At 41.7% G+C, this 12740-nt stretch overlaps 1 protein-coding gene across 1 annotated transcript; it reads right to left on the reverse strand.

Moving 5' to 3' along the window:
- Positions 1-3950: 3950 nt before the first annotated feature.
- Positions 3951-5006, reverse strand: sox1b (SRY-box transcription factor 1b; the record flags this gene model as incomplete). The annotated part of the gene is made up of 1 exon (XM_079236867.1): positions 3951-5006. The coding sequence occupies one exon, from the start codon at positions 5004-5006 to the stop codon at positions 3951-3953; it is 1056 nt and encodes a 351-aa protein (XP_079092993.1).
- Positions 5007-12740: the final 7734 nt, after the last annotated feature.

Consider the following 12740-nt stretch of genomic DNA (forward strand, 5'->3'; position numbering starts at 1 on the left):
TCTCTCTCTTTGTAAACTTATAACATTTAGGCTTAGAAAGTTTTTGAAATGGAGATAGTCAGAAAAGCTCTTTGGCTTGTTTTCCCATTTTAAATGTTTTGCAGTATTACCAGTGGCTGAGCAAGAGAGGAAAGAGACTTTTCAGACAGTGATGGAGAGAGTCAGACAGAGCAGCGCGGCTCCCTCAGCACCAATAGGTCTGCTTTTGGAGAGAGGGAAGGGGAGGAGGGGGCCCTCGGATTAAGAGGCTGAAAAATGGTTAAAACGTGTCAACGTGTAATTGCACGATAAGGCCCCCTCGCGAGGAATCCGTTGGCCCCGTTGCTATTTTCTATGGCGTCCCGGCTAATCTCCTCGCGCCACATTCGGTCCTCTGCAATCGGTCCCCCGTAATCTCCCATGACAGAACCGGGTCCAACGTCGGAGGTGAGGGTTTTTATAGGAGGAGAGGGAGGGAAATATGCGAAGGCGTGATAAACTGATGCCGATTAGCCACGTTTAGGACACCGGGAGCACGCGGGATGGGGCTGCGCGGGGTTATGGAGCGGGAAGTGCCAGAGCAGCGGTGTCCAAGTTGGTGCCAAGCAGAACATGAGGAGAGGATGGAAACTTGCAGACACATGGATGTGGATGGATCCAGCCTCAGTGACTGGGCCTTTATGGGAGCATCCGGGGATTCTGGGTAAAAGTGGATCAGGCAGGCAACTTGATTGTTGTATATGTTGTTAAATATATTATGGCAAACACTGACATTTGCCTCAAAGTGGTGTCAATATTCATCATTTGTCTACATTTCTGCCTCGTAATGATGGTAATGATTTGATTCATCACACTTCTCAGAGTCTGATATCTTTTCATGGATTTGATATTGAGTGTATTTGGAGGAAACATCTATTGACATACCTTAAGGTTTAGTGAATTGATGCTCCTCACATTTTTGTGACAAAATCCGTCCTTGATCTTCCATCTTGGCATCATCATAGAGAAGTATTTAGAGATATAATGAAATGGTCAAGTAACTTTATTTTCCCCCTCATATTCATTTTCCTCTTTGCTCACTTTTTCAAAACGTCTCCATCTTTTAAATTCTCTTTGATCACTCAACAAACTATCACTCAGCTATTTTACAGCCTTTAAATCTTGTGGTACATCAGTTAATGAAGTATTGATCACTGTAAATGTGGAGTTCATGTAGTAATACTGACTTGCTCTTGAAATTATCCCTGGCAAGCTATAAATAAAAAGATTACAAAAAAGAAAAAAGTGAAAAGGTCCTTTAAGAAAAACTCATATTTATACAAGCATATTAGTTTTTATTTCTAGGATATATTTGTATTTATTTATATAATTAAGTTATAAAACAAATTCAATTTCTGAAGAGAACCCCGTCACAAATCAATCTAAATTTAAAGAGCAAGAAATGTAGCAATCTGAATGTAACTAAAATAAGTCCCATAGGGATCATTCAGGACTACTAAATACCTTCAGTTTATACAGCTGACATCCTTGGGAACAGCTTTATTATATGTGATTTGCATCCATGTTGCCCTCTTGTTTTTAAGTCCAGACCCGAGTGGGAATTACTCCGATAAAACCTGGGGTGTTGTTTGCGGGGCTTTTTGTTTGGGGTGACCCCCGGCTGCCCCGGCTTACACCGCGACTAATCCCCATTCTCCCACAACACAAAAAGCTGCCCTCCTCACCTCCTTCTTTCCTGCTCTCCGCTCATTCATTCATCCCTCCCTCTCCATCCTACCCCGGGGCCTCCGGTGATTCAGCCATCACATTTAAAGAAGGAAATAATGTAACAACCAGGAGAATTGCACACATACACACTCACACACACACACACACACACACACACACACACACACACACACACACACACACACACACACATGCAGGCGTCTGATGCTGCAGGGGGTAAGACTGGAGGACTGGAGGACCCAGGTGGAGGCGAGCTGAAGTGGGCCCAATTGAGGCCGGCTGAAGAATTCGGAGTTCATTGACGACCGGATACTCTTGTTTTCAGATTTACTTTTGTTTGAGATCCAGATTACTGAGGTCATGACCCTGCAGCAGGTAAAACAAAGAAAAGAGAAACTTTGCTTTGCTTGGCCCACGTTTTACTAAAAGCAATAACAAGTTCAGCATGTGTAAGTGAGTCTCAAGGAAATTTCAGACGATGCATGATCAAGTTTATCAAGAATCGTGCCAGAATTTGAGTAAAAATACTCAACTTAATTGGGAATACATTGGGATTTAGTTTTAAAAAAATGTCCTGCCATGGGTTTTCACAATATAATGCAAGAAACAGAGAGAAAAGTTATTAATTCATGAAGATGGAATACATCCCTAAAATTAGTTGTGTTTGTGCAATGTATGTTCAGGCAGTGCTCAATAATAAACAGGAACATGTAGTTTTAAAGCATGACAGTCATCAGAAATGTGGCCCATGTTAAAAGTATAGGCAAATGGAAATTGAGGATGTTATTATGTAGTAAATATTGTGTCCATTACTCTCCCTGAGGAGCAAATCCTCAACCAACAAGTGTTTAGTTTAACCAGGATGTCGGACAATGAATCCTGCAGCTCCTGGAGGTATATATTGTGGGCAATATATATATATATATATATATATATATATATATATATATATATATATATATATATATATATATACATCAAACATTATTTCATAATTACAGATAGCATGACATCTGAGGCTGAAGACTAAATAACAAAAACTAAAAGTCATTTCAGGAAAACCAATGTATGCCTAAAGCTTATTTTCATATTCTATCCTTCAATATAAAGACCAAATATGCACACAAATCTCCCATCAACTTAATATGACACATTATGATGTCTAACATTAATTTATATTGATGAAATACACATCATCAAGATTTATGCCAGCTAAAGAGAGGATAATTAGAAGATCTAACATTTATTTTTCTATTATCAAAGCAACAATGTATCATATTTAAATTATTTTTTAATTCTAGGAGAAATAACGAATTAAGGGCCCGACTGAAAAATAATCTATGCAAGGACATCACCGAGAAAATATGGCTGCTGTTATGTTGTAATTATTCTTTTAATGTTGTGATTTACATTTTGAGCAGATTTGAACTTTGCCACGACGTCATTAAACCCGCGTTCATACAACGACACAATGAGCTCATTTTACAATATGTTTAAGAATTGGAATAAATGTGAATAAACATGTAATATTGGAGAAACAGTTTCCATGAGCCGTTTTAAATCCCCTGCAAAAATAAATAACCCACCAACAAAACTAACACTTCACGAAAATGCGTTAAACTCAACCCGAAAATTAAGCTTGATATTTTGTAAATTATGTACAATTGCATAAAAATGTTTTCAGTAGGCCTATTTATTCACAATTTACAAGATTTTACAACAACAAAACTAATTCAAATTACACCGACTGACTCACATGTTTACAAGCATTGAAACTGAAAATCAATTTAAATTGCAGCCTAGAAACTTTTTTTTTTTTTTTTTTTAAACACATCTTCCACACCGCCCTCCATTTATTATACGGTTCCCTCTTTAAACAGGTTTTCAGGATCCCTCAAACACACAGCTGGTGCCTTTAATTCCACAGAAAATTCGGAGAAAAAAAAAATAACCTTCAAATTGCACCAGCCTTCACGGATTATAATTTAAATCGTGTCAAAACTTGGCATGCTCTGTTCCAGAGAGCAAAAAAAGTAAATTAGATGCGCTTTCCTTTAACTCGGACAGACAAAAATCCATCACTGAAAGAAAATAAAAATAACAATAAAAAAGTTTGTTCAAAGTGATTGCATTTGTATGGCTATAACCGCCTATAATTTACAATTCATCAGCAGCCTGCGTCCACATCTAGGTTTTTAAATATTTGGTTGTGGTTTGTAGTGCTTTATAGTACATTTAGAGATTTAAATATGAGTCAGAGGAACCGTCCCGTTTACCGGAGTGGAGCCGCTGCTCTGGTAGTGCTGCGGGTGGAGCACGTGCAGTCTGCTGTGGACGTCCCCCACCACCTCGCCGGTCGGCAGGTACATGCTGATCATGTCCCGCAGGTCCCCCGTGGGGCACGGTGGTCCGCGCGCCGTGGAAACCGGGGGGCTCACGCTAGGCTCCGATTTCACGAGGGACCCCAAAGTCCCTCCGAGCGTCCCGGACACCGGGGAGACACCGGAGCTTTGGTGCTGGTGAGTGTAGCCGGTGATCCCGCCGTAGCCCGGCGGAGACGCGCTCATGTAGCTCTGAGAGTTCGAGATGGGGCTGTAAGATAACGCGCTCATGTCGTACCTGTGCACGGGCTGCGGGTTGTGCGGGTGGTGGTGCGGGTGGTGGTGCGCGTGCGGGTGGTGCGGGTGCGCTCCGGAGCCCGGGTGTTGCGTGTACGCCAGCTGCGCCTCCTGCATCATCGCGTGAGCCGCCGCCGCCGCAGCCGCCACCTGGCCCGAGTACGTGCCGTTGGTCCAGCCGTTCACGTGCGTGGCGTAGCCCGCATTGGCCCCCGCGTGGCCCCCGCCGGGACTCTCCAGCCTCTGCCCTCCGCCCATCCCGAGACCCACAGGTGAGCCGAGGAGCCCGCCGGCCAGCGAGTACTTGTCCTTCTTCAGCAGCGTCTTGGTCTTCCTCCGCGGCCGGTACTTGTAGTCCGGGTGCTCCTTCATGTGCATGGCCCGCAGCCGCTTGGCCTCGTCGATGAACGGCCTCTTCTCCGCCTCGGTCATCACCTTCCACTCGGCGCCCAGCCGCTTGCTGATCTCGGAGTTGTGCATCTTGGGGTTCTCCTGTGCCATTTTCCTCCGCTGGCCCCGGGACCACACCATGAAGGCGTTCATGGGTCTCTTGATGCGGTCCTGGGGGACTTTCCCGCCGGGGCCCCCGCCGACTCCTCCCGCGTGCCCCCCCGGGTTAGACGGGTTGGTCTGGGGCACCACGGGGGAATGCAGGTCCGTCTCCATCATGATGCTGTACATTCACCTGGTCTTGTAGGACAACACTGCTCTCTCAAACACACAGACACATTCAGTCTGGCGAAACCTCCGATAACGAGTTAAAAGACCCGGAGAGAGATGGAGAGCTGCTGGAGTCTCAGGATGAAATCCACTCAGTAGGTAAAACTTGTTCCGTGCTTTCCTCTTTTTTGTGTCTTCTTTCTCCCTCCTGTCATCCGCGAGCGCCCCGAAGAATAGAAACCGGGTGTTTGAGCTTTACTTTGGTTGAAGCTGGACTGGGAAAAGTTACCGGAGCGTGCTCGGGCCGCGCGCTCTGACAGCAGCTAAATGAGCGCGAGGCGGCCAATGGAGAGGCTCCAGTGGAGACGTGATTTGCATGCAGGGGCTCGAGCTTCTGGTGACGTCGGAGCGCGAGACCGAAAAAATTACTCCCTCTGTCATCTGTTTTGTGTGTGTGTGTGTGTGTGTGTGTGTGTGTGTGTGTGTGTGTGTGTGTGTGTGTGTGTGTGTGTGTGTATGTGTGTGTGTGTGTGTGTGGCTAAAAACACACACATATAAACAGTTTAATTCCCATAATTTTCTTTACAGATACATCCTAGCGTTTAAGAAAAAAATGTTACTTAGTAAAATTATAAAGATTTTTTTGCAGCAAATATAACTTGATAATGATAATAACGGAATTAGCTATGAGCAACAGCAAAACAATTAACATTTAGATGAAAATAAAGATAAAGTCAATGCGCAACCATTTAATTAAATCTTCTTTTTTTTTGCCGGGATGATAACCTCTGTGTAAAAACTTAAAAGCACTGCAGCAGCTTATTTGTGTGTCCTTCAAAATCAGAAATGGGTTGCATGATTTTTAGACTACATTTTTAGTTGTCTTAGTCTTTTATAAATTGTTCAAAATGTCTATATCTTTTAATTTCCCTCTGTTTTTTGCCAAACTATAAGGGCCACGCCGCCTCCTATTCAGAGCCACAGGTGCTTTTCTGTTGTGCCTGTTGCTAGGAAACAGGTGACTGACGCCCGGAACACGTGCCATTCAAAGCACCCCTTTTGTTTGTTTCACCAAAGCTGCAGGAGAGCACGAGGGAAAGAGGGAGGGATGTCACCCGTTAGAAAAAAAACTACTGTAATCCTCTAATAAATGTTAAAGAAATATATATTTTTTCTCATAGCGTTTTAGTAAACTAATGACATATGTTGTGGTCGTCATGCTCCTGCAGCTGCAGGCCGGCTGCAGGAGGCCCGGGATGCCTATGCTCCTGGTCCTAAAATAGAGGAGAGGCTGCTCTTTTCTATCTAACACAAAACCACAAAATACAAAATAGTATTACAGTTTTGACTACTGAAGATAATACACATAGAACATATTATGCTTGATGTCCAATGAATATTTTCTCAATTGTTTTATAGATAAACTGTTAATACTTAGAAATACCAACATTTCAGTCACTTAATTGTTCAGTAAATGTATATACATTAATTTAACTATCACACAAGACAAAGAAACACAGACAATCCTAACATTTGAGTATCTGAACGCATGCAATGAATGTTTAAGAAATGAATTAATCACCGAAATAGTTGCTGATTAATATTTCTGTCAGCCCACCAATCATTGCAGCTACATGAGTTAGTAGAAATGTCTTAATTTCCGTGCATTTCTGGCTCCATTCTGGCACTCTGGAGCCTCCGAGCGCATGTGAAAAGGGAAGGAATAGATTGATATTTCATTTAACGTTGCAATTTGTGGTTTGGTATTCGGGTCTCCTCCTGCTTCACTGGCTTCCCGTCATGTGGAGGATCTTTTCAGCCCTCTGGGATTATGCTCCCAAGTGGCATCTGTCAGGTGCTGCCCGCCTCTCAGCGAGCTGATAAACTCCACTGGCACGCTGGCAGGGCTGGATTTTCCTCTCGCTCCCTTGTACCAGTTGGCTATAGTGCTGCTAAGTGGCTTGTATGATCTGTTTTACGCACACTGTGACAATCTGCTCTCTTTCTGCCTCTTTGCATCCAGCACTGAAACACATGGACGCACAGAGACGAGCACGTTGTATCTTTGAAACGCAGAATGCATCCCAGCGTGACGGATCCAGAAGGCGGAAATCAAATGACAGAAATGTTTCACATTGACCAAAATGATAATATCTTGTAAGAGATGCCACTTTGCTTTATTTCCTAGTGTAGCGTCTTTTCATGCATTGAGTTTGTGTGCAGGGACTTTGTCGTGGCGTAATGAAAGATTGCATATCAAATAACAAAAAGATGAAGGCAATAATGCAGTCAAATAATAACACATGAGAAGTGTTCTGATTTTAATTCTAGTAATGACACATTCAAGAAACAGCGGTCTCTCCTGGATTCAATCAAAGGGATTTCTTCATCCCTTTCTGCAGACACACATAATGTCAAAGTAAACATTCTTGTAAGTCGCTTTGGATAAAAGCGTTGGCTAAATGAAATGTAATGTAAACAACCACTGTGCTGTCAGTGGTATGGAAGGAAGGGTTGCTACGCTTAGATGTTGTTTAATGCAGCTAATTGGCTCTCTAGTGTTTGTTTGGACTCTCGTTCTTCAAGCTAAGGCACAGGACAAGACGAGTGTTCTTGTGCGTTGGATAAGGAGGAGGCTTGAGCAGGAACATTGATGGATCAACAAAGAATACAGGACGTGTGATTTAATGAGGATATTTTCACGTTCAGGGTCTGTGCAGATGGATGGTGAGTGGAAACAGCGACACACTCTCGATCAATGAAAGTTTTCAAAAACACGGTGGCGCTCGGGTGCATTTCTTCTTTCCATAGTTTCCTAAAAGAAGCTTGTGAAGCAGACATCTCCATATCTGCAACACACAATAGTTTTAATAAACCAGATTTCAACATTTCATAGCAAAAGGGATAAGAAACACAATAAAATACAAGCAATATTAATAACAAAAGTTTCATTGATGCAATTTATCCCAATTTATCAGACCGTCATTTGCTTTCTGCATTACACACATACTAAATGTATGACATAATAATGCAGGTCAATAACATGCATCATTAAACTCTGATATCTGAGGATACGACAGAGTTGAATACTATTGGGTGTGTTTGTTTCTTCCATACCAGATACTTGCACCTCTTCAAATGCCTAAAAACCCTTAAAACCTTATAAGCACCAAGTCCCGCACGCCTATTCTCAGACAACACTTTTTTTTAAACGTGTCCTTAATTACCTCCGCAACCACATCGTTGTTTAACTTCATTTAAACTGCTACAATACCGTAACCCTTGTAGCAAGAAATCTATGGTTGCATTTTTTTTTAAGTAACCGTTAAGTTTAATTAATTACGTAAATGCTGTAACTTGCCGCGGCGATCGTAACGTTTCACTAAAACGTTAATAAGTACCCCTTACAACTTTGGATTTCAATAAAACATCCAGGTAACCTACGGGCTTGTGGGAGAACAAAGAAATCTGTATAAACCCCCTATTAGTACCTGTAAAGTCACAAAATGGCCAGACTCTTTTTCCGTCCTGAGGCCTTCCTGGTCCGCCCACATTGTGCGGACCAGGAAGTGCGGAAGCTGATGAACATTTCGATACCCAGCATGCCCAAAACGGCCAATGTTTTGCCATAAAATAAGTAATTTTTCCATTTTTGAACCGAACAACATCATTTTTTGACTGAAACTCCTTTCTAACATGCCAGTGCTTTGTTTTATTGTGATTTTTGTTGCAGATTCCGATTCTTTAGGTCCTAATCTTTCCAAAAGGGTGCCTTATTATGTGGGCTGTTGTTAAGGCCCTGAACCATACAGTTTAAAAAAAACCAGAGACCGCTCGAGGAGGCATTTTTGGGGAATCTTGCTATTATCATGCTGGATGTTCATAGTTATGATAACTATGAACACGCATTTCGGTCTTAAGTCACGCCCTCCCGCCACACATCGGAATCAAGCACGTCTCCCCCGAATCCCCTGCCAATCAATAAAAAGAAATGGGCTACACGAATAGCCAATCAGAAAAACGTATCTGTTGTATCTGGGTGAAATGTAATCCCGGCCACGCCTCCGTCCGAGGGGGGGGGGGGGGGGGGAGAGAGAGAGAGAGAGAGAGAGAGAGAGAGAGAGAGAGAGAGAGAGAGAGATGTCACTCTTACCTGTCTTAAAAACTTGAGAGCCCTGCACTTGGTTTTATGGACAATTATTAAAATCACATGGTCTTATAATTTGAGTGAAGTTGAAATGATTTTCGGGCTGATTGCCGGTGTTTGGGACGCCGTGCTGTATTGAATGGCGGAGCTTAGCTTGTGGTATTTCTGGTCTTTGTCGAAACTTTTTGCGGCGTCCGCAACAGCAAATGTCACCGTTCTGTTTCTGTCGGAATTTAAGGTTATGATTGGTGAGAAACTTAGGGACGTGATTGGTTGTTGGAATGTCAACTTATTGACAGTTTATCATTTTCTTTGATAATCAGTGTTCAAAGCTGTGACTGAATACTCTTTGGCTCACTTTTATAGTATCATATGAATAAAAGTATGAATGAATAATTATTGTTTAGTCATATTCAGCATTTAAATAAATACTATTACCAGTGTGCGACAATAAATGTTTCCCAAATATAGTTTGCATGGCTTTTACTGTAATCAAGGGAATTGTTTCAGTCCCTTTATTAAAAACCAAGAAGGTTGAGGAATTATATTGAAGCGAAATTAAGGACACATTGAATTATTAGAAGCTCTTCACTCCAAAAAAAATCCACATCAGTGTGACCGATCCGACACAAAAAGTCAGGGACACCAGAAGTTCACTGATCATTGACGATCATTACGTTACGATTATTAATTATGCCTCAAATATCAGCACTTTATTTTCCCCGACACACACACACACACACACTCGCGGACAGAGCAGAGGATCAAAGAGCGCTTGGAGATAAAATGCAGCAGTGAGGATGTTCTTCACTTCTTCACGCTGCCATTTGGCCTGAAATCTCTAAGCCAACAGGCCACAAACACACACAGGCCTAATGGAATCAAAGGCATTTCTCCTGTGCAGCAGCCGACCCGGAGGGTTTGTTTAAGGCTCGCTGTCACAGCAAGCTGTCAGCTCTACTGGAGCTCAGCCTTACAGGCACACTAACACACACCCTCACTAACACACACACACACACACACACACACACACACACACACACACACACACACAAGCATACAGTACATATATACAACAGCTAGCTATGACATGTGTCATTATAAGTGCTCAGAGAAACAGTCCAGCCCTCTCAGCTCTGGATGTGACTGATGTAATTAAGATGAAAATAGTAATTAACAGTACTGCAGTACTTTCTTCAATATGAAAGTTTGTTTTACTTTAATGTGTAAAGCACATCTAATCACACGAGTATAGTTGTGATCACTTTTCATATAAAATAAACTCAGAAATATTTTCTTCAGTTTCTCTCCATTCACACATTTTGGATTATATACTCTGTTATTTTTTTTCATGCTATATTATGATATGTTTTAATGACATGCTAAACTTTTATGGCATACTATATTTTGACTTTTTATTTCTTACAACTTTTGAGATTTCTGAACTGCATTACTTTGACATTGTGTCGACTAAAGTAACAAATATAATATATATAATATATATTCATATAAATAATCTTTATTTGCAGATGGAATTTTTTTCCGACACAAATTTCGACGGCACTATCGCTGCAGAACAATACATCCAACCTAAATGTCATCTCTAAATGGATGGATGCCTCAGCATGGCTTTGAAATAGTTTGAAAAAGTTTCTGAACTCAATAACTAAATAAAAAATGTGACTGAATTCCCTTTTGCTCCCACAGCATCTGTAGGCATCATGACGCTTTGACTTTAAGCATTTTAAATTCACTTTCTTCAATAACTTCCATGAATAAATTAACCAGTTTGCAGCCATCTACATGGAGACTAACATCATCCTTCTTCCATCCATTTTCCTCCACTTTCAAGTGTCAAAGTAAAGTGGCCCGGTGTACCGAACACTGTTAAGCATTTGCACTCATCATTTAATCATCGCACCTCCTCCTTTGATTGATGCCTAATGAATGCCCGGGGTCTCGGTTTACAAGACGCTCGCTAACTGAACCTTGCTAATGGCTTTTTGCCTGTCTGCCCGACAGCCCAGGCTTCAGGCAGAGACGTCTGCGTTCACACCGGAGCGTCAAGACCTTTTATTCCATCATGTCTCGTACAGATATATCATACAAAAACAACCCAACAATACATATCCTGAGCTGTTCCATGTTCACATCGGTTCCATGTGTGCCAAAAAATGGAAGTTTCCGCATTGAGCTGATAATGTGAACAAGACCTCCAGTAATTTTCAACAACATCTCTCTGCAAGTACTTTCACAATTAGCGGACATCATTTATCGCTAATAGGCCGCCGGCAGTAATGGTCTGAAACGAGTGGGAGACAAATAGGTGATATCTCTTCAAAAACAAACCTGAGCGCTACATATCACACTATTCATTTTCCATATGCTTTGAGAACCAGCTGTGTTGTTGTGTTTTACTTACACAGGTAGTCGTATTGCATGGTAAGACGAGTGCTTTTATTTGTCTCTCACTTTTAGGTATTTGGCCTCAAAGACATCTGTGACGAAGATGTTATGAAGACTATGAAAACGTCTCTGTGTGAAGCTCTGAGGTAGGATCTTTTTTTTATTTATCGTTACCAGCTGCTAATGTTGTTGAATATTCAAAGCCTACAACATACAGTATTATAGTGGCCACTGTGGCTTAATTGTGAACTTGTTAAAAATTCATAAAATTATAGGATATGATCTGTAATAGACATGGACATTCAGTGGGATTTATACTTCCTGAGATTGTTAAAAACATTCTGTGGCGCTGCGTTTGAAATAAAAACTTGTATCCATAATCCTCTCTGTTTATTCCTCTGGAACCCCGGGAGGAGACAGACGCCTCAGACTCCCGGGGTCGTGGATCACGACGTCTTCACAACCGACGCCACGCAAACTAGGAGCGTTGTCACCGCGCCACACTCTGAAATGTTCTCTTGTTATGGTTGACTTCTTCATTTGGCTGTTAGATCTGAAAAGTCACTAAGCCACATAAGTATTGAACCCATGACCTTCTGTTTCCTAAGCAGTTGTCCATCACATCACGCTATCTGATCCGACTCTTCTATCTGTTTCTTTGCATATTTTCTTTTCTTCTTTTGGCTGTTTGAACATAAAATACACTCCACTGTATGAGGATTGAACCCATAACTTCTAATCTAGCCAGATGTCCATCATGTTGAGCTATCTGAATAGTCTCTCTTCTAAAAGTTGTGAAAGTTATTTTCCTTCTTTTGGCCAAAAAGTCAAGTCAAAGTCAAATATGCAAAGAAACAGAAACAACAGTCAGATCAGATAGCTTGATGTGATAAATGACTGCTTGGGAGATGGAAGGTCATGGGTTCAATACGTATGTGACTTTTGAGGCCAAACAGGCAAATGAAGGGAAATAAGTTGCGAACCTTTGACAAATCAGATGATAGACATCTAGGTAGTAGATTGGAAATTATGGGTTTGATCCTCATCTGATACAGTGAATTTTAAGATCTGGCAGCCAAAAGAAGAAAGTCAAATATGCAAAGAAACAGCTAGAAGAGTCAGATCAGATAGCTTGATGTGATGGATGACTGCTTGAGAGATGGAAGGGCATGGGTTCAATACTTATGTGACTTTTGAAGTCT

Source organism: Taurulus bubalis (assembly GCF_910589615.1).
Source record: "Taurulus bubalis genome assembly, chromosome: 21".
Lineage (NCBI taxonomy): Eukaryota > Metazoa > Chordata > Actinopteri > Perciformes > Cottidae > Taurulus > Taurulus bubalis.